Source organism: Penicillium canariense, assembly GCF_028826845.1.
Source record: "Penicillium canariense strain IBT 26290 chromosome Unknown utg000007l_segment0_segment0, whole genome shotgun sequence".
Classification (NCBI taxonomy): domain Eukaryota; kingdom Fungi; phylum Ascomycota; class Eurotiomycetes; order Eurotiales; family Aspergillaceae; genus Penicillium; species Penicillium canariense.
This window is the reverse complement of record NW_026622734.1, coordinates 1,674,107-1,695,328: the sequence shown is the minus strand read 5'-3', so window position 1 is coordinate 1,695,328 and position 21,222 is coordinate 1,674,107. Positions and strand designations below refer to the sequence as shown.

The 21,222-nt window shown below is 56.5% G+C and overlaps 6 protein-coding genes across 6 annotated transcripts; 2 read left to right on the top strand and 4 right to left on the bottom strand.

Moving 5' to 3' along the window:
• Window positions 1-593: 593 nt before the first annotated feature.
• N7482_009636 (Yae1 family protein) lies at window positions 594-2,600 on the top strand (the record flags this gene model as incomplete). Its single annotated transcript, XM_056691760.1, has 3 exons — window positions 594-689; window positions 752-895; window positions 1,794-2,600. 3 exons carry the CDS (start codon window positions 594-596, stop codon window positions 2,598-2,600), a joined length of 1,047 nt encoding a protein of 348 aa, XP_056539466.1.
• Window positions 2,601-5,802: 3,202 nt separating this feature from the next.
• N7482_009635 (uncharacterized protein) lies at window positions 5,803-7,494 on the bottom strand (the record flags this gene model as incomplete). The annotated part of the gene is made up of 1 exon (XM_056691759.1): window positions 5,803-7,494. The coding sequence occupies one exon, from the start codon at window positions 7,492-7,494 to the stop codon at window positions 5,803-5,805; it is 1,692 nt and encodes a 563-aa protein (XP_056539465.1).
• Window positions 7,495-9,776: 2,282 nt separating this feature from the next.
• N7482_009634 (uncharacterized protein) lies at window positions 9,777-11,018 on the bottom strand (the record flags this gene model as incomplete). The annotated part of the gene is made up of 4 exons (XM_056691758.1): window positions 9,777-10,000; window positions 10,127-10,743; window positions 10,805-10,809; window positions 10,893-11,018. 4 exons carry the CDS (start codon window positions 11,016-11,018, stop codon window positions 9,777-9,779), a joined length of 972 nt encoding a protein of 323 aa, XP_056539464.1.
• Window positions 11,019-11,928: 910 nt separating this feature from the next.
• Window positions 11,929-14,750, top strand: N7482_009633 (uncharacterized protein; the record flags this gene model as incomplete). Its single annotated transcript, XM_056691757.1, has 2 exons — window positions 11,929-11,949; window positions 12,279-14,750. 2 exons carry the CDS (start codon window positions 11,929-11,931, stop codon window positions 14,748-14,750), a joined length of 2,493 nt encoding a protein of 830 aa, XP_056539463.1.
• A 1,424-nt stretch (window positions 14,751-16,174) lies between these two features.
• N7482_009632 (potassium channel family protein) lies at window positions 16,175-18,324 on the bottom strand (the record flags this gene model as incomplete). Its single annotated transcript, XM_056691756.1, has 3 exons — window positions 16,175-17,924; window positions 17,976-18,085; window positions 18,142-18,324. 3 exons carry the CDS (start codon window positions 18,322-18,324, stop codon window positions 16,175-16,177), a joined length of 2,043 nt encoding a protein of 680 aa, XP_056539462.1.
• Window positions 18,325-19,272: 948 nt separating this feature from the next.
• Window positions 19,273-21,067, bottom strand: N7482_009631 (putative pH signal transduction protein PalI; the record flags this gene model as incomplete). The annotated part of the gene is made up of 3 exons (XM_056691755.1): window positions 19,273-19,495; window positions 19,555-20,809; window positions 20,878-21,067. The coding sequence occupies 3 exons, from the start codon at window positions 21,065-21,067 to the stop codon at window positions 19,273-19,275; spliced, it is 1,668 nt and encodes a 555-aa protein (XP_056539461.1).
• Between the last annotated feature and the right edge of the window lie 155 nt (window positions 21,068-21,222).

Here is a 21,222-nt window from a genome sequence, read left to right as displayed (position 1 = left end):
CCGGTGCCCCCGTGTCTGCATAAAACTCCCCGCAGCATTCGGGGCCCGCCCCACCCCCATTCGCCATGTTCCTGGCCCGAAAGCAAACCACCGCTTTCCGTCCAATCAACCCCCCTCTCCTCCTCGTCTGACTCGTCGCCACAGGGTCTTGCATGCACGCCCAGGGACCGACTCGTGGGGCCAATCGGGGGTCGAGTGGGCATTCGGCTTGTCCATTGCCACGGGCCTTTCTAGAATATCTCTCACCCCGATTGCTGGCGACCATATCGCTGTGAGTGACGGGGGATGGGTCTGTGGATACGCTGCTTGGCTGATGGGGTCTGGAAAAGGCCCAGGAGTTTTCCAGTCCCGGTCAGGGTCCATCACGGTCCATCAGGGGTCCTTTGAGGGAGGTCGTGATCGGCCGCGGGCTCAATCTGGGCCATTCAGCTGGGGTTGTTGCAGGTATAAAGAGGACGGGCTGCACGGATCAGGCGTCGTGTTCTTTATTCTTTTGTCGGCCGTATCCCTTTCGTTTCTGTACATATCTTGGCCTGTCCTACCCTTGCCAAAAAGACCCCTGTTTCTCCCCATATCGTGTTCGACCTGTCACCATGCGATGCTTCCGCGCTCCTCTCGTCGTCGGCGCCTTCACTGTGGCCGTTGCGGCTGTACCGCACGTCTCACGCGCGATCCTCGCGTATAGAAGTGTACGTCTATCCCCCTCTCTGCTCACGCTACGAAGACACAGGATACACACCCTAACGGACAGCCACAGTGGGACCTGCGCCTCCTCAGCGAGGCCGTCCCCACCTGCAACCCGGACGACTCCAACATCGACCTCAGCATCTACTACCGCTACGGCCGGTACAATCGGACGTGCGAGGCGCTGGGGGCAGAGTATAATTCAACCAATGTGAAGAGCCTGTCGTGGAAGAGCCCGAGTGAGGATGATTGGCACGATCTCTGCATGTTTAGCACGGAGGACTGCTCGGGGGGAGCGAGCACGTTGCTTGGCTCGATTACGGATGGGTGGGAGGTGTGTTATCCGTATAATGGCTTTCGAGCGTATACGGTTGTTACGCACGGGACGGCGTGTGTTTGAGATATCTACAGACTGCGTGTAGTAGATATGTGATGTGCATGTTGCTGTTCATGCTGAACAGGTATGGCGGGACTGAACATCATAATGTGGACATATCATGATCGTCGGGATACGACTGTAGTACATAATAGGCATGGAAAGGATATGCACGCCGCTCATATTACAACAAAAAATGAGAATGACGAAGCCAACAGAGAGCACGGAACTATACACTGCTTCCGGAAGATCGGGCCAAAAATAGCCCGCGTCCGAAATTAGGTGGCGCGTCTTTCTTATGGATTATTGTACGTAGTGCCTTGAAATGGTTCACACTTCATTGACGGCTGTTTATAGAGCTCACATTAGTTGCAAGAGGCCCAATGGATGTTCAATGGTCTCTTGCACAGCTATTTAAAGCACCAGGGTGGGGGGCTGGGCTCCAAGCAATGCTGCGGAGCAGTCATGTGGTATACGTGATATCGCCCATGGCTGTCGGATATTACATGGTAATTCTCCTAAGAGGTTCAGCTTTATTTGTCGGGCTCCTATAGCGACATGCCTTGGATTGAACCGAGTATTTTGGGGAGCCAAGCGCGGGAGACCAATTGTGGAGCCGCGGGGCCGCCTCGAACTTTTTTTTCTTATCGCACTTCCCACCATCGTCATCACCTTCACCAGCAAAGCTAGGCAATAGCCGGCAACCCTCAATTCAACCCTATAACCCGTCCAGGTCATGACAACCTCGGCAAACACCGATTCCAGCTCTGCGCCTTCTGCCCCACCCTCGCCCGCCACGACAATGAGCTCCGGACACACAGATGCGGCAGCACCGCATCCCGCAGTCGACAATTCTCTCGACGACATCTTCGGCTCCTCGCCGCCCGAGACTCGGGAGGTGCCAGTGCCGATGAGTGCACAGAGAGAGTCTGCCGGTAGGGCCGAACCATCCGACCTCCCTTCTCTCCGTCGCCAGCATGTGACCGCGGGGTACCGCGACGGAGTCTCAACCTCGAAAGGAGAGCACGTCCAGCGCGGCTTTGACGCCGGGTTCCCGGTCGGAGCCCAATTGGGCATGCGGGCCGGGACGATACTGGGTATTCTAGAAGGGCTTACGCGAGGACTGGAGGACCGGTCTGGCTCGGGCGTGGTGAAGAAGCCCACTCGGGGCGTCGCGGGGTCATCGTCGGCACGGCCTGACGAGACACAGTCCGCGGAGACGGTTGCCGCACGCCGCCGTACGAGAGAGCATGTCCTCAGGTTATACCAGGAAGCTACCAAAGCACTCGATGTGCAGTCCGTCTTCGCAGGCTTCGAAGCAGGGGCCGGATCTGGATCCGGATCTGCGGGAAATACCCCCGGTGCGCAAGCAGGGGAGCCCGCCGAAGCGCAACTCGGACGAAAGGGCGACGCAGTCATTACGCAGTGGGAGCAACGAGTTGCCGTGCCACAGTGGGAGAAGAACATGGAAGCTCTCGAGATGAAGGAAAGCCAGAGAGAAAAAGAGGGAACCCAGGGCGCCGCGGCCAAGCGGAGTTGAAGGTTGAACGACCCAGCGCTCACGCTTGCTTTTCGTTGCCCATCCGCCGCAGGGGGCTGTTTACTCTACGTAAAAACCCTGTTTACCCACACAGTCACTCTGCTACATGTTGTCCCTTCACCGGAGAAGAACTCCGTGCTGCACGCTGCAGCCGAAGGGCGAGCCATACGTTCTGCGCCGGGCCCTCTACCCGTCCCGCATCGGTGCATGATCCCTTCAATCGTGATGGGTCCCAGACACCCGGATGGGTTTTGCAGATGCTGCAAGGAACATGCAGTCCGGTCGGCGGAAGGGCGGTCCGGCGGGCGTTGGTTTGGGAAAACGGCTTGCTTGCTCCAAGACACATGGTGGGGCGCACGACTCCTTTCTTGTGCAGGGAGGTGGGATTTGTTTACCAAGTTCGACGTCCAGGGGAGTATTGAAGAGTGGAACAGGGCCGGGAGGCGAGGGTATGGCGATCTATTTGAACCGCTGGGCTCGGGGTCGATGTATCAACTTGCCTTGTACACCTCGGCCCACTATACGAGCTCCGGTGTTTGCCCACAATCCCGAGGCAAACACAACCCGCTCGTCGGCTACCCACTGCAGTTTGCCTTGCGGACGTCGGGGCAGCTCCAGAGAATCCCACAAATCCCGATAGATCCGAAGCCACCAGCCTGTCGGAAGCTCTCCGGCAGCTGGCGGCCATGGCGCCTTGCGTTTACGGAAAAAGGCCCCCGCGGACGGGGACTCGAACTTTGGCATTATTGCCCTTGACACATGAAACGGCGAATTCATGGTTTGGATTGGTGGGCGGATTGGTCAGATTTGGCGTTTATCCTGTGGAGAATGACATGGATATAGAGGGCAGCCATGCAGAAGTACGAAAACAGATCATGACCGCGAGCAACGACATAGTTTGAAGAATTTCTTGCGCAGGGTTGATGCTAGAACTGAAGGCGCTCAACCGAGCCGAGCGCGATCTGTTTGGGGAATTGCACTACTGGGCCAAACACCGCGGCGTGGGGTTTGATGCAAGGGACGGTTAGTCTAGACTCGCGGTTCCTCCCCATCAATAATCAGGAAATCAGGAAATCACAGCATTAGAGACCAATGCCATTCCAGCACACAGTAAGGATTTGTGAAATAAGGAAAATCACAGAAACCTCGAGCAATCTGCTTCCTTCTAGTATGGGCTACATTTGTTAGCTGAGCAGACGGTGATGCAGCTGCTCCGGGTGCTCCCTCGCTGGTGACTCTTAGTTACCGATGGCCCCCCTTTGTCAAATCCGCTTTAAATCTCCACCAACAGAAGAGAGAGACATAGAGAGAGAGCCCTGATGGATCTCCTTACTGGGGTTTCTGCGCGCCCCTGGAGCGGAAGATTGAATAGAATCCCTAGCAAGGAGAATCGGACAACACAATGTCTTTATGCCTCAATCTTGTTGTAGTCATCCATTACTCCAATAGGTGCTTGGAACCCGTTTGTCCAGCACGGAGACCTATCGTAACCTTCTTTACAATTGCTTCCGTAGCTTTTTCACCAAATGGTCACGGGAGGGAGTCCAAGGGTTTGTCGAGTAGTGGTAGGTCATGCTTTCGACGAGAAGGCAACCTTGGATTTCGCGCCGACGGGAGGTTGGGGTGGTAGGCCTTGCAATGGCCGCATAGAAGCTGTGTATACAGATAAAGACGGGCAGAACGTAAACAAGATGAAGAGTGAGTAGACTGTCGACGAGAGCTAGTCATTGTAAGACTAGGGCTTTTTACCCCAAAGCACACTAATGGCAGAGTTCAGGTTCAGAGTGCTATCACAACAACATAAGCTACGCCATTGAGAAAGGCACTAAGTTGATTCGCAACGGCCTGCACGGAAGTTTCGTAGACCCCGAATCCGCAAGTACGAACGCGCCCAGACGCACGCACCGCCACGCTCTAGGCCCTTCCAGTACGCCAGATCAGACACATCCCCCGTACTTCTCAACGGTCCCAGTACCAAGGGTCCCATCCCTGCGTCTGCAGGGTTAGGGTTCATGGCAGTCGACGGAGAACAGGGATAGCTGAGCCGGGCCAATGGAGCTATCGACGTGGTACTTTGGTCCGGCTGGCTGCGGGACGCCAGAATGGAACCCCTCTCGGCGGGCCTTAGACATACACCCCATAATCGAAAATTCTGTAGCAGATAGCTACGTACGTGGAACTGCCCGTAGTGGACAGGGGAGTTAGGACGCAGTCGATCATTGTTATCGTGCATACCGGCGTGGATTGAGAAGACGAGCCGGATTTAACAACCACCAATCACGTAGGATGGAGAAGAGGAGGGGAAGGTTGGTCGGCGTCGCATCGATGAATGCCGAGTGAGTGATGCCTCAGGTCCACTTGCCCGGATGGATGTCAGGACTGTGGCATTCCAGGATCATCTACGCAATCCCCTGGACAACAGGGTCGCAGGTATGAAGAAGAAACTGATGGAAGAAATGTTGCGTGGTTTGCATTTTTGTGCCAGACAACCACATGGCAGGAGAATAGCTAGGAGAAGGAGACGCTTTTGGGTGCGCTAAGAAATGGCGAAAAAGAAATTCAGTCTTGAGGAGCCATACACCGTGTTCCGTTTATGTCATTATTGTAGGTGTCCCACAGAAGAAAAAAAGAAAAGATGAACTGAGTCTGAAGTAGGAAGGAAAACAGAGAGATTCTGACATGAAACATGAGCCACGGATCCAACGGGCGAGGAAGACATCGTGACCAGATGAACAGATAGAAGCAATGGTAGTACAGCGCCGGGGAGAGTGGTGCGCAGTAAGAGAAAAAAGGGAAGCGGCGGAGGACAGGGTGCCTCAAGGAAATCAGTTTAAGGAAAGTCGGGTCCCAGAAGGGGGTAAAGAAAGTCATAGCCATGCGGTGCAGGCAAAGTTGGTTCGTCCGTGACTTCGTTCGTGCGGAGAGGCTCCGAGAACATTGGGGGCCATGAGCCCCAGCAATCGTGAAGATCATTTTCTTGAAAAGGTCGATGGGCAGTGCCCAGGAAGCATAAGGCATATAGTGAGTGTGGGCGTGTTCGTCATCATGGAACACATAGACAGTGAAGGAAACAAGTCATGTCAAGCAGATCGTGGAAGATCAGATCGAGGAAAGGCCGTTGAAGATATTCTGGAAAAGCAAAAACGCCGGGTCCCAAGCCCACCCTAACTCCTCATCAGGTAACCAGCCGGGGGGATATCACTTAAATGGTTGTCGTGGTTGTTTTTATAGATGCTCTGTGGCAGTTGAGAGATCGGAGGGAGTCCAGCACCCGCTTGAAGAAGGGCCGCTGATCGACAGGGTCTTCGAAGGGTGCGGGTGAGTGTTGCTCGTAGCACATGGAGGTGAGCTTTTCCTTGTCCTCTTGAACGGTCTCCGGCGAGTCGGAGCCCTGGCGACGTCTGGAGCGAGCCTGCACGGCCGCGGCGGTCGCGCGGTCCATGGCTGACTCGCGGCCAAGGCCGTTGCTGTTGTTCCGATACCGCGGCTTGAGGAGGGAAGTGTTCGATGGTGCGACCAGACGCAGGGTCTGGAGAGGGTGATTCGACCGCAGACCGTCCCGGCTGGTGCTGGGTCGATCGAGGCTGGCGCCGCGATACGGATCGGGAATGGGGTGGCCGACGGCATCGTCGGGCAGGCAAGGGAACTTCTCCGGGATCTGGTCATCCAGCATGGCTTGGTGCAGCTTGGGCTGGGACTTGGCGGCGCGAAGCTTTGCGCGACTGCGAACCTTGCGCAGTGTGTCGATCGGCCGGCGAGAGAGGGACTTGTGGCTAATAGACTCGGTTTCCGAGTCGGACTCCCATACCGACTGCTCACAGTATGCATCCATGGTGGAAGTCGAGGGCCGCTCCATGGATGTTGCGGTCCATTGCCGCGAAATGGGTGGGGAGCTCGCCACCGGGCTGGGAATAGGGCTGGGGCAGTCATTGGCAGGTATGAAGAGAGCCTGCTCAAAGTGCGTGGCATGCGGCTCCATGGTCACTGGATTGATCAAACTGGGGGGAGAGATCATGGATGGATCCAAGGGAGGACGGGTCCCCGGGCTGGACTGCTTCCTCCGGGGGCTATGGGAACCTGTGCCACGGGAGAGATTGGGTAAGGTTGGATGCGGTTTCCTCCTGTGGGAGGATGAGGACATGCTGGATGTCTCGTATTTCATTGTCAGGGTTGGGGTAGGAGCGGATTCAGCAGCAGGGGTAGTAGGTCGGGTGCGTGCCGTGGGGAGAGCAGGCACTGGGGGAGGTGGAGGGAGCTGCTTGGGCGGCGTCGACGGGGGAAGATAGAAAGCACGACGGGGCTCGAATTGAGCTGCCTGTGCGTGGCGGTAGAGCTTCTCCGTCGCCTTCAGCACCGCGTCGGGGCAGGCAGGCGAGGAGTAGGTGGAAGAGAAGGAGCTGCTGGGGGTGAGGTCAGGCGTGGTGCCGTCCGTTTGCACTGAACTGAAGGACTCCTGGCTACTGTGCAGTGGTCTCCGGTCGTCCTCTGTGGAAGAAGTATAGCGATGGAATCTGAGGCTGTTTTCCAGTTCCAATTGTGCGATAGTAGACCGATCCGGACCCGTATATTGCTCTGAACGCTTGGACCGATCTGAAGACTCCTTCTCATGTGTCAGAGATAGTGTATAGTATTGGCTGGCGTCGTCACTGAATCTCTCATCGCGAATGGTGGGAGCATAGGAGGCCCAAGTTGTGGGGGTGGCAGCCAGCGACTGCTCGAGGTAGAATGGGTCGGCGTTGGACTCTTCCAGCACCTTAGGGCCTGCCTTGGGGATGTATGTTGATGCTCGCTTCAACGGCGATGGTGAGGGCAGGCAGATGGTAGTTTCTGATCTGTTCCGGTCTGCGTGTAACGCGTCCAACTCGCCCGGACAGTAATGGTCTCCGCGATCCATGGACTAGGATGTCACAGCGAGGGTCAGGAACAGCAATGGCGAGACTCGGACGCAGTGGTCCTAGGAGCAGATCATGAATCGCGAAAAAGACAGGAGCGGATGAGAGGAGGAGAGCGCTGGACCGAGTCAGGGATGGTTACCGGAGAGAGGAAGGAATGGACGAGGGTGAAGGGGATATGTTTATAGACAGGCCAAAAATAGGGCTTGGCAGGCCCAGCCAGCGCCATCACCAGTCCGTGCAGTGCTGTCGGTGCAAAAGAGTGGCCGGCAAACCAGATGCATGCCGCAGGTAAACAAAAGCACAGGAGCCAGCCGGGGGGGGACAGCAGATCATGACCTATCCGACCTTACATGACGTCCCCGCGTAGGGATGGGGTTGCAGCAAGGACCGCCGGCTCCAGTAAGGGCGCATAATCAAAAGGACGGTCCTTTTGTTTCTTGCGATGGTTTGCATCCTAGGCTTCCTCCCAAGTAATCGGCGAGGACTTGGAATTCGAGAGCAGCGTATCGTCCTCTCTGAGGCCGTCGGCGTAGACTCGCGATCATCTGAAGATGTGGCAGGCGGTCTGACACTGTCCTACACTCTGCGCGTTCCTCGTACTACCCCCCCCCCCTCATCCCCTCTTCACCCTCTCGAGCTGCGGATGCGGCTGCTCTCAGCCCGCGTTGCGCGTTGGGTCGGCTAGCAGCATCGGACGGGCCTTTGCTGCATCCCCGGCCCAAAAAAACCGCCGCAGGCCCCAGCCAGCGTCATCAAAAATCCCCATGCAGAAGGCTGGGTTACGGGAGAATGTGAGATGTGAGATATCAGCCCTGCCTATCCGCGAGACGAGTCCCGCGGAGGCCCTTCCGGATCAGCCATTGAGACGAGCCCCACCGATCGCCCTGGTCTGTGTGTTTCAGTTCGGCTAGCGCTGCTCGGCCGCGCCGCTGAGCGCTGTGGCGGAAGCCTTGCGATAGCCACAACTGCCCCTGTGGCCATTGGGACCATTCCGCGTCCCCATTCTTGGGAACCGCGCAACGGCGTGGGACTCGGGGAGCCTCAGAGGGCGCTTGACACGCCTCTGCAACGTTCCATCGCTGGAATATCTCTGACCTGCCTTCCCATGCAGACCAGCAAGAGATGGGCCTTCATCATCTTTCCTTGCTTTTTAGCCATGGCGGGCTCAGTCGCCGTCACGTTTCCTTTTTGTTCCCCTCGCCCTTTCCTCTCTTTTCCGTGACACCAGCCGTCTGAGACTCCTCGGTACCGGTTTTACTGTTCCACCGTCCCTCATTTGCGCGTACGGGTTCAGCTAGTTTGCTCCATCGACTGCAGGCCGACCACCGGCTCTACTGGACTTTGCCCTAGACTGGTACGTCCGCGTCCGTGGGGAAGATCCCCACCCTGGGGATCCCCCGCCAGCGCCGGATCCAACATCCTAACTTTCAGCCTGCGTCCCGGGCTTTTTTTGCCGCCTGTGCTCCTTTTCCGGGGGCCCTTTGCCAAGAGTCTCCTCCCTCCATATCGGTTCGGGCGCGACTCGTACCGACGTGACAGTCGACAAATCATATCCGCGCGCGGCAGCAAAAGCCGTGGTGGACGCCATTGGCTTCTTACAGAACTCTGTGTCCGATCGGACCAATCGACTACGGCGACTCCGATGTTAAAATGGTAGGCTGTTGCAGAGTCACGGGCCGGCGGAATCGGGTGCTTTTGCTAATGATATCACGTTCGTGGATCCCTGACCCCCCTTGAGATCTGAAACTTGATCTAGATTGTCGATTCGACTCGAACGACTCGTAGACTCGGCGTCTGGCCTGCGGTGCAGTCTCCAGGGGGCCAGGCCAGTGCTGTTTACTCTGTTGGCCGGGACATGCGTCCCTCTTCCCCATTCGACAATGCCCACATTCCAATGAGAAAAGTCTGTCGTGCATGGCATCCGCTGGCGGATGGAGCTGCCCGGGCCCTGCACAGCCTGCACCGGCGGATCCAAAGCGCGGCTGCACACTCCGCAGCCGACAACTGTGCCTCACAGTATATATAACATAGTATTGGACAATATATAATCTACGGCCTGCATCCTTGTTTCCCCCCTGATCGGCAGACCCGATCGATCGCCCTATAACCTCCGGTTCCTGCACAACCCATCGGCTTGCCCGGCCAACGTCTGGCCCTGCATAGCCCTCGCTTGGTTCATCCGCTCACATTCTTGTCATGCTGGATATATACCTATAGAAGCCGCAGTGCGGGATTTACAACTACCGCTGCCATCATGTAGGATGATTTGAGATTGTGCTTCTCAAGGGTTTACCGTGGACAATAGTTCCACTGGGCTTGCTGCTCGAGGGAACCCTCGCAGCAACGTGCCTGCCTTGAGGAAAGGAGACCCAGGAGCGTCGGGAGCGTCGGGAGCGTCGGGAGCGTCAGGAGTAGAGAGGTCCTGTTCCTCCCTAGGGAGGCCGGAGGAGGACTCTCTCCCCAGCGAGCCGCAACCCTTCCCTGGGGAGCTCTCCCCGTCGAACCCTAGTATAAGCAGAGCAGCACATCATCAGTTTCAACGCTTGTCTCTCGGGACCATCAGACCAGCACCGAATCCCAAACATGTCTCAACGGCGCCCGCACATCCCCCTCATTGGCCGACACGCAAACCCCGACCCGACCCAGCGGCCAGAAACTGAAACTCGCCATCGTCAATGGCGTCACCAGGGCCAGCGGATGCGTCCCGGCCCATTTTGCCGGCCTGCAGGCGGCAAGGCATGCGTGAGACCGACCTGGATATTGGGACGACCGATCTGAATCTGCGAGCGCGGATGGGGAGCCGCAGCGTCCGGATGCGACGGGGCTGTCTTCCCCGAGCCTGGGCTGGTGATCCGTTAATTGTCCGATGAACCCTTGCAGGGGCCTTTCCCGCCTGGTGGTTTGGGTTTGAGTTTGGGTTTGGGTCTAGACTGCGGTGCGAGTAGTATTTACCCGTAACTAGGGACGCGTCGGGCGTTGTGTTTGTTGTCAGGGAAGGGAGAGAAGGGTGGTGGTGAGAAGGAGTATCCCAGGCGTGTCCGCCCAGGATGGTGAAGGGAGGGAAGGCTGAGAAGGCATTTGAGAAATAGACGGTTCCCCCTTCAATGATTCCCAGGCTGGCAGGCTTTGCCATCTCCGTTTTCCCTCTGAGCCCAGAGGACTTCAGCACTCGAGGGGCTCGAAATGGAGGAGGAGACGTCCCCCGGTCCAATAGGCGTGGGGTGCGGAGTGGACTGGACGGACTTGGACTGGTCAGGGTGAGTGGCCGAGCTATTCAGGCCTCCTCCCCATGCTCCTTGTGCTACCCACGCTAGCTATATACACTCAAGATATTCGCCATGCCAACTTCACGACGGAGTAGAGTCTGGGCCAGCAGGATCACCAATTCCAATCTCACTGCCCCTGGAGCGGCGCTTCTTCGGCCCAGCAGGGTGGGGTCCAGCTCGGCTGTGGGGAAGAGCAGTTCGATCCATGAACGCAGCTCCGGCTGAGCCAGTGGAACGACTGGGCCCGGTCCCAGCATTTGGTGTTGGGATTTTGAGTGGGATTTGGGTGATATTTTTCGACACTAGATTTCGGACAGTCTGGCGCAATTGGAGGCGAGGCGTTTTGGCCACAAGTGGGGAGCGATGCGTCCACGCTGCCCGGCGTATACTTCGCAGGCTCACTACGTAGTTAGTGCCCGATTGCCAGCGCATCACCCTCGACTCCAGGTATTGCGTTTGCGTTCTTTGAGAGTATTGTAGTACGGTAGGACGGTACGGGGCTACTCGACTATCGTCGCTAGCTGTATTCTTCCACGCCCAACCGTGGCACTGGCAATGGAGTCGACGATCTGCGCCTTTGACTGGCCTGACTCGGCCTGACTCGGCCTGACTTGGCCTGACTTGGCCTGAATGAGCTGGCTGGCGTGACTTGAGTTCCATTGCGAGATGAACTAGTTGAGATCCCCTTCGGCTCCACGCCTTGTCTTTTCCCTTCTCTCACTTGAATGCTGGTCTGCTCGGCTCCCTCTTCACACCTTCACCTATGACGGCCTTTCCATCACTCTCCTTCGCCAGTCCCGATTGACCGCGCGACCGAGACAGTCCCGGAGCAGGCAATTACTGAGCTGGTGCTTTTTCACCCAATCAATTGCGCGGCAGCACCGCTTCCGATCGGGGCTCGCAAGTATTGAGCTGGTCGTGAGGAGGTAGTCACCCTGATCCCTGACACTCTTTTTCTTCCTTCCGCTTCTTCATCCGGGATAAGAGAGGAAGACGGCCGGACACTCCCACTGGCATCACCCAGCACGGGACCTCTGCCAGGGAACTTCCAGTCCACCCAGCTTTCGGCCAATTCGTCCTGCCTATCTCCCGTCTCATCTCCTTTTTTTTTTTCTTGCGCTCGATTTCACCTTTGACTGGTCATTGGCGCGGGAGCGTGGGCGCTGGATGGTCCGCGCGACAGGTTTGGTGCGCTGCAGCTCGCACGGCGACCCCAGCCATCTCAATTAATCCAGCCACCACGACCTCGCCCAGAACAACCTCCCTTTCCCTTCCCTCATTCTCAATCTCCAATTTTCTAAGAGAGACAGAGGAGAAGAAGAAACCGAAAAAGAAAAGGAACCACCCATTCTCACCCGCATCGTTTGGTTTCTCAATTCCCCCCGGGTTTAGAGACTCCACACCCCATCGTCGATAACCCTCCCGGATTGTTGTACAGACCCGATTCCCTGAGTGATCGACACCACAATCGCGATACACCCTGGGGCTCAACGACCCCAGATTCTCGGTGACGCAAGTCGCACTTCGCATTGTCGTCGTCTCACTCCCTCCACCAGACCGTGCCAGAGGTGTCTCGCCACACGCACCGATCGTCTCACGAAGCCTACGACCTTAACGACCCGTCCACGTTTACGACTTTTGCGCAACAGCGCCAGCAGCCACCAGTCCCCCGGCCTTCCTCCTCCCACTCTGCTAATTACCGCCCATCTTCGGCGACAGACTCGCACCATCCCTTACGCCGAGTTCGCCGTCAGCCTGACGTTCGCCCATTGCCGCACCGCCGCACCGTCTCGCACGACATTTCGGGTAGACAACCACCTCGACCGCTGCCGGCGCATTCGATCCCAGTTGCCGTCCAGCCTAGTCCAGACAGCGGCGTCGAAGGGCTACGACCGGCACTCTCTGAAGCACAGACTGACGAGCACGGGTCGACCGTCGACGATCCATACCAGCTCCTCAACTCCTCGTACTGGCCGCAGAGAACCACCAGTGTCTCGTCCCGCACGGCCTCGGCCATTCTCTTTGCGCTTGAGGACGCCATCCGCCGTCCCTTCAGTTTCACCTTGGACTGGGACGAAGTGAATGCTCCTATGTCCAACATGGTAGGCGTTGCTGGTCCCGCTGGGCCGGTAGGCAATGGCCGTGTATCAAATGGTGGCTCGCGGGTGCCTCCAAGCGCCCCGGCTCCGGTACCTTCTTCCACCCAACCGCCCAGTGGTGTTCGAACCCCGACCGACATTATGAGACAACGTCGAGATCGGGAGGCGCGCCGCAAAGCAGAGCAGGAGGCGCGCGCGAGAGAACAGGAAGAGCTAGAAAGACAGCAATTGGAGCTGGAGCAGCTGGAGCAAGCTCAGGCTCAACAGTACGCTGCTGGCGCTGTGGGTGATCCAGCGCCACAGCGCCGCGCGCAAGCGCAACGAGCTCCGAGAGGCCCTCAAGTACCTCCAGAGGCTAGCGCTATGACTGCACCGGGATCTGCTCCGGGCTACCGCCCCACTACAAGTGCTGCGCCGATAGCTCCCAGACAAGACTACCAGGCTCCGCCTGCGCCTGCACCTGCTCCTGGTGGTGTCGAGATGCCCAGTCAATCGCAACCAGCACCTTCATCAAGCCAGCAGCGTGTGGGTGCATCTGCTCAACATGCTCGTTCACAGAGCGCAGCAGCAGCAGCTGGTCCTCAGCCGGGGTCAACGGGATTTTCCAAGTCCGCACCAGCTCCTCCAAGTAGCCAACCGGGCGGCGCCTCTCAGACTCTCCAGCAGCCACGTCGGGCCGGTTTTCCACATGCCTTTGAACGGTGGGAGACGCTCTCTTCGCACTGGGAAGGCCTCACCAGCTACTGGATCCGGAAGCTCGAGCAGCACAATGATGACCTCGAACGTGATCCCCTCAGCCAACAACTAGCTCGACAGATCACTGACCTGTCCGCCGCCGGCGCCAACCTGTTCCACGCTGTCGTCGAACTGCAGCGCCTGCGCGCATCTTCCGAACGCAAATTCCAGCGTTGGTTCTTCGACACTCGCGCCGAGCAAGAACGTTCGAAAGAGGTCCAAGCCGACCTGGAACGCCAACTCAAGGCCGAAAGACAAGGCCGCGCCGACGCCTTCGCCGCAGCCCAAACCGCAGACCAAGACAAAAGCCGTGCCGAAGACCTTCTGCGCGAGATGCGGCGCGAGCTGCAGATCTCCAAGGAAGAGGCCCGGCGTGCATGGGAAGAGCTCGGCCGCCGCGAACAGGAAGAACGCGACCGAACTAACTCCCTCCGCAACGGCGAGCCCACCCTTGTCGGCGGCGTCCAGGTTGTCCCCATGATCCAAGGCGTGCCCAGCCGCCACACCACCCGGCCGCCCACGCGCGAGGGCCCCTATCCCGGCGGTCCCACGGCAACCTCCATGGGTATAGATTACTCAGGCAAGCCGGCCGACGCCGGCATGAGTCGCACATACTACGATGAGAACATGCCCGCGTCCCCGACAGGCTCAGATCCATTCATCGAGCCCAAAAAGACCGACCCGCCCGCATCCAAAGCCCCCTACCCACCCGCTGGCCAAGTATTCACACACGAGCCCAGCACCGCTGCCTATGCCGCGCCAACCTCCGAGCCGGACGCGCACTCCTACGTCGGCAGCAGCGAGGCCGGCGACGACGAGTACACCGGCTACGCGCGCGACACCGCACACCCATACCACTACCCGGCCGGGCCCCTCTCCGAGGGCAGCGATGAGTACGACCACAGCCCCGTTGAAGAGCGCCACTACACCACGGACGGCGCGTACACGGGCGCCGGCAGCGCGCCGCCCATGCACGCACCGTACCCGCCGACCACGGCCGACTACAGCGGTGCTGGGTGGGGCGCTGGTACCGGGTGGGAGTCTGTCACGCCGCGGCATCGCCATCCGACACGCTTGAGCGATGTGCTGGAAGAGGATGAGCCGAGTCGCACGAGTCCAAGCCGTGCCAGTCAGGCGAGTCGGAGCGTGCAGTGAGCTAGGCGCTAGTTCCACCTAGATGGATAGTTGGGGGCAGTGTGTTTTCCATCATCTTGCGTTGCTGTGTCTGCGTTGCCTTGCGTCTTTTGAAGCTTGCATGCATGCATCAGATCTGAGCGGATCAAATCGGCTCGGATCTGGATTGGGGTCGGGTGCGTTGCGTACATAGAAAAGAAATTGGGGCGAGGTCGTTGATGTTGCGTTTTCTCTTTCTCGTTTTATGTTTCTGGCTCTCTTTTCCTTTTCCTCTCCCTTACATGGCACGAATGAGCGTCTCTTCTCTTTTTTGTTTCCTGATACTTAAAACTTCTGTTTACCCCCTTTCCTACTCTCATCTGTTCTTGTTCTCTCCGGCCAAGCGGGTCGGTCTGCTTTTATTTTCGCGTCTTCTGCGCGTTTCTTGCAAATTTCGACTGTTATTTTCCCAGTTTCCTTCCGTTGTTTCGTCGGTGATCTAGGTTATTCAATGGTGATCATAGGTAATTGCTGGATTTGGAGCTTTGCGTAGCTTCCTTTTTTAGGGTTTCTGAGATTCTGCGAAATTGCATGATTTGACGATGGGATTGTTTGTGGCGGTCCTTCTATTGAAGCTTTCCATAGTTATGCATATCCGCCCACCCTAGCGCTTTTACTGTATACTTTAGTTTTACCAATTTCCATTCCCCCTAATTGAAATTATCGACCTAAATGTGCGTTCTGGAATATTATTGGAACACCCGGCAGTTTAGAGAACAGGTTAGGTTAGTGTTGTACCATGGGTAGTTGCCGACGGTTAGGTTTCAATATATATCTCCGCGGATTGAGCATCGCTGCGATTAGTCCTCCCACATGTAGGTTACCCAAAGATTTAGGCCACAGCCACACGGGTTGCAGTCTTGAAAGATAACTTGTCTGGCAGCTATCTATTAGATCACCTGCATCGACACGCTTCTACCTGGAATGACCAGTGCCACCGGTTCAAAGAGACTTGACTTCCCTGACCGAAGTGCCCAAGTACCTACAAGGATCCACTTTGTACCAGGTCTGCTAGCTGGTATTGGCGCCACGTTAATCGGGCTGCTGCAAGTGTAGTACCTAGGTACATGCCGTTCTGAGAGAAGAATTGACAGGATGGCTGAATCTATTAGGTATATCAATTCGTTCGTGAGTGCTAAACTTGGAAACCGGGCGATGGCCCACTCCAAGCCGCATATTCCGCGGAATTGGGAGGGCGTTTGCTCTATTCGCGTCGTCTTTCATGAACTCCCCTGCAAGACGCAATCAAGCCACCCTAAGTGTGTTTCAAATATGTAGCCACTGAGTAGTAATTTATAATTTGAATAGAAAGGGTCTAAAGTCTGTTTAAACGAAGGGCTGTCAAGACTATTTCAGAATCGTCTAACCAACCCAACTGTCAAGATGCACAACTCTCCAAGGGTAGCTTAATCCTCCCTAGCACTGCCCGGCTCAGGAGCCTCCTCCGTCCCAATTCCAGCGACACCATTACTCTCGGAATGATCACTACCCTCACTACCCTCCGGAGAATGATAAGCCCGACTGGACTGCCTCAACTCGCGCTCCAACGCCTCCATCAAGGCATTGAGCAACCACTCAACCTCACTCTTATCCCCTAGCAACGGATTCTTCTTATCAATCCAGCTCCACTCCCGAAACTTTTTCTCCCGCTCCACATCCTCCTTTGTCTGGGCCGCGCTCGCCTCAGTAGGCGGTTTATGTTTCCCCGAGATCAGGCCCAGATAGTACTCCCATTCGAGGTAGTCAAACTCCTTCGACAGATTATTGGCGGAGAGCTCCATCAGCTTGCGCACTTCCCGGAACAGCAGGTAGTGGTAGTGGTGCACGTTCTCGGCGGCGACGTCGCCGCGGCGGCGAGCAGACTCTTCTTTCTTGTGTTCCTCGGCCTCGATCGTGTGGCGCGCGTTTACGGCGCTCTCTTCAGTGTATTCGCCTGGGTCATTTGGAATGTCTTGCGTGGCTTTCTTCTCGCCTGTTGTTTCTTGGAGCCACAGGTCCGTCCAGGAAATGTGAAAGACGCCTTTGATGCGGTCGAGGAAAGGCACGTCACCTGGGAGAATGGTGATTTCACCAAGGAAGAGGGTGATGTCGCGGACGAAACGGATGAGGGTGTCGCCAATATTGGAGATCAGGATTGTGATGGTTGGCACCGCGAGAAGGGACCAGAAGACGAAAAATGATTTGCCGAGACTGCTGACGGGGTAGAGGTCGCCGTAACCGATAGTAAGAAGGGTCGTATAGGCGAAGTAGAGGGCCTCAAAGTAGCTCCATTGGAGATGCACCTCGGAACGCCAGAAGACCACCGCGCCGATGAGCCATAGGCCCATCCACATGATCATGGACATTGTGAGTGAGATCCATTTGTGCTGTACGGTTGCCAATTGTCGAACGCGTCGCATGGTAATAAATTCTCGCTTTTGTCTTTCGCGGTCGCTGAGCTCGTCTTCGTCGGGTTCAGCGACGCGCAAGTTGGGTACCAGTCCAGGCAGATGGCTGTGACTTGAGAACGCCTCCTTCACCAAGAACTTGTGGGCGCGTGCTGTTAAGAGGTCCGCGATCTTTTGTCGTCCGTGCTCCAGCGTCAGCGTCCGGATAGAGGAGATGATCAGACCAAGAATCACAATGCCTCCAACCGCATAAGGGAAGAGCAAACCTCGGCCAAGATGGGTCACGGGTGCGAAATTACCCACACCAATAGTTAGTAATGTGTAATCCGCCCAGTAGAGTGCATCCAAGAACCGCCAATTTTCTATTTTTGCATAAACTGCTGCGCCGCCCAGAAGGTAGATGCAAAAGACGATAGTTTGGAGCATCAGAGTTCTCTGACTGGTAGTCAATTTGTACTCGCGGCTGTAGTGATTCTTATAGGCACCGTACGCAGTCACGACCAGCAAGGATGAGATGATGAAATAGAGCCCAGCGGCGTAGGCTCCGTAGAAATACCCCTGGGTGTACACGTACCCGGCGTTCTGGGGTTGGTACATGAGGACTCCCAAGCCGACAAGGATTCCGATCAGCAAAACGGATGAAATATACCATCCGATGATGATGATCGGCTGTGCAACCTCAAAGCGAATGCGCCGTGCCATGTTTAATGAAAGGGCCAAGTTTGCGATTATTGCACAGACAAGTGAGACTGTGTTAAGCGCGATGACCCTAGAAAAGACGTAAATGACTTATCCGCGCTGCCAATGTGTGGTGGCTTACCATGTTGGATCCGCGATGTCTCGTTCTCCGCCGCCAGGAAGTATCTCCATGCGCCATTTTTGCGACAGTGAGCAGATATTGAAGGCACTCGCCATGGGCCCGAAGGTTCCCTAAAAAACAGTGAGAAAGGGTGCATCTATTTGTGATAGAGCCAGGTATTCCATACTGCTGCCAATGGGTATGCTGTACTCGCAAGCCACCACCGTCCTGCGTGTGGATATTGAGCAGTTATCTGATGGCTTTTGCCATCCTCAGCATCAGGGACACTACGCCCCGCACCATCAGAGTGGAAGAAATCCAGGGCATTCGCCTCGTCGGCGATTGCATTGTCCAGGCCGGGGTCATTCATGCTGCGTTGCCCTTCCGGAATAGATATCCATAGAGACAGGTCTTGGCGCCACTAAAGAGGAAATATCACAAAACAAAAACCAGGATTGGCGGAGGTCATTGTTAAATACAAGCTCCTTTTGACCGAGAGAAACCCGCGCGCTGCGAATGAAATTAGTGGCGCCTACCCAAATCAAGCTTTCGGCCAGCAACGCAAGCGTGGCCGTCATGATCGGCGGGGAAAGCGCAAGTCGAAGCGTGGCGGCGATCGACTAACGTCATATCACGTGACAAGAACCGGACCAGGAACCGCGTTAGCAACGACCGTGCGTATCACGAGAGACATGGTTGGAGGGATAGGAATATGAAAACTAGTATAGAATAGGGAAGGAAATATATGTAAATTCGGGTATGTAGATGACAGGCGATCCAGAGCCGCAAAGATAGACCAAGATAAGCAACCGGAAGGACGGAAATCGCTCAGGGTGCTTTCGGATCCTGGAGAAAAAGAAAAAAAAGTGAAGTAGCCAGTTAGGTATCGGTTTCTGTACATCGCATCAACCAACTGCTGTACATGTTGAGCGTTGCCACGAAGGCAGAGAAAAGCCAGCATCTGCCATCTTAACACCGGATCAAAAAGCAATAGGTATGCGAGACCAAGCTCGGCGAGAGGCCCGAGCATGCCATAGCGAAACGAAGAGAAAGAGAAAGAGAGGGAAACCGCCAGGGAAGATCGTCAGGAACCAAAAACTCCGCTCCCCAGAATGACCCGCATTGCCATGATGTCGAGGAGAAAAATCACAAGTCGTTCCAAAAAAAAAAAAAGAAAAAGGAAATGGGTAGGCAGGGAATGAAAGGGGTATCGCAGGAAAGGTATGTCAATGTCGGTGGAATCATTCGGAGAGCCAGGTGGAATCACTCAATCATCAAACTGCGGTTGCGTTAGTGGTAATGAATGAGGACTGGCTGCTTATTGCTGAGACTTACAGTGAGGCCCGCCTGGAGTTAGAAGAGAAGGAACACCCGAGTTACGTTGCGGAGAAGGGCGACGTGCAAACCGAGGGTCCACGTCTTCGTAGTAGTCGCTCGTACGTTGCGCTGCACCGGTATGCACCGGCGACGGAGATAAGCGTGGGGAAAGGGTTCGGTTGCTATCATGCGGATACCACCCAGTACGAGCAGGAGTGTAAGAACTGCGAATAAATGATGTTAGCTGGACTGCAAGCTAATCAACCCTACGGGAAAAACGTACTCGGTCTGACTGTATTGACTTGTCGGGCTCTCAAGAGGCGCATGAGCCCCGTCCACGGACATCGCATGAGGTTGATACTCATTGCTCATCGGTGGGTCCGACTCATACGTGTCATGTCGGCGCGCTTGAGGCTGCATCTCGATGACCTGACCCGCAGTGTCTAGAGACACGGCCATTCCAATCGGCCCTGGAGAAGGGTCGCGCATCGGGCCTCCAGGCGCCGTTCCGTGCTGACCATAGGGGTCATCCATGGGCCTGCCGTATGAGTCGAAGCTGCGATTCAGGCCCGGCGCATAGCCAGGGGCACTGCGGGGCGCTCCGCGGGCGGGCATCATCCCCCCACGGCCGCGCGGGGGCATTGGCCCTCCCATATAGCCACCTCGACCACCAGGAGGACCCCGAGGTGGCCCCATGTAGGGTCCGCCCCGTCCATATGCACCACGGGGAGGGTATCCTCCGCGTCCACGCGGGCCGAACCCAGGCGGACCTCCACCGCGTCGAGAACCCATGCTGCCGTCAGAGTACTGAGGACGCAGCCGAGGATCGGAGGGGTTGCGCATTATCTGAGGGTTGCCATATGGGCCCGCGGAAGGCATACCAGCCTCTTCTTGAGGAGGGCGATAGGGAGTTCCATGGCGGCTGGAATATTGCGCATCCGGCGGCGCAGGAACATCGTTCATGCCGTTAGCATTATGGGAGTTCAGCGGGGTCCGATCATCGTCGCTCTCTCGGGTCTCTGTGCGAAAAGCTGCAATATTTGGGCCTGATTCAGAGCCAGGAGAGCCAGAAACCATGACTTCCTTGGTTTCAGCCGCGACCGGCGCAGTACCTATCGCCGCAGCTGCGGCATTCTGTCGGTTGTAGTAGTTCTCACCGCTCATCTCCGCGTTCTCAGCAATTCGGCGCTTCCGCGCTTTGCGGCTGACCAAGGTGCGGCGCATGGCGCAAGTCACCACCCCGCACGAGACGAGGAGAATGGTGGACGCCAGCACGATCCATCCACCCCATCGCAAATGCGGTACAAAGAGTAGAATATCCACCAAAAAGGCGAGGAGGGTGATTAGAAGCGTCGGCAGGAGCAGGATCAAGAGCGCGAGCAGGAAGCGCGGCGAATGAGATGGGCCATGGAAGTGGGCGGCGGCGGCCAGGCCGAGACAAATGAGAGTGAGAAATGCAGCGATGGGGTGGACGATCAGGATCGACGAGAGCGATTTCCGGGTGCTGGAGGGGAGATTGAAATCGTCGCCGGTACTATCTATATCATCTGCAGGGATGCTTAGCTACTACGCAGCAGGCCGAAACGAAACCGCGACCACCACTTACTGCTGGTGTATCCGACATGGATATTGGTACACTTGTCGGCTTGACAATAACCAAAGACACCATAGTCGACATTGTCGAAGGTCGCCAATGGGATTCCGTTGACTATAGGCGTAGATAGGCAGGATAGCAAGAGGAGGGCAAAGGCGATCAGCAGCAAGATGGTGAGGGGAGTGGCGGGCTTGAGTAACATGGTGAGGGGAGGGCAACAGCTTCGGGACACCCAGGGACCTTGCCTCTCAAGCCAGAGGAAAACGAGCGAGTTCCAGACTTGCAAGCGTGGGCGCAGTGTCGATCGAGTGGGTGTCCGATTTAATCAAGCATGAGGCTCATCGGAGGTCTCCTGAG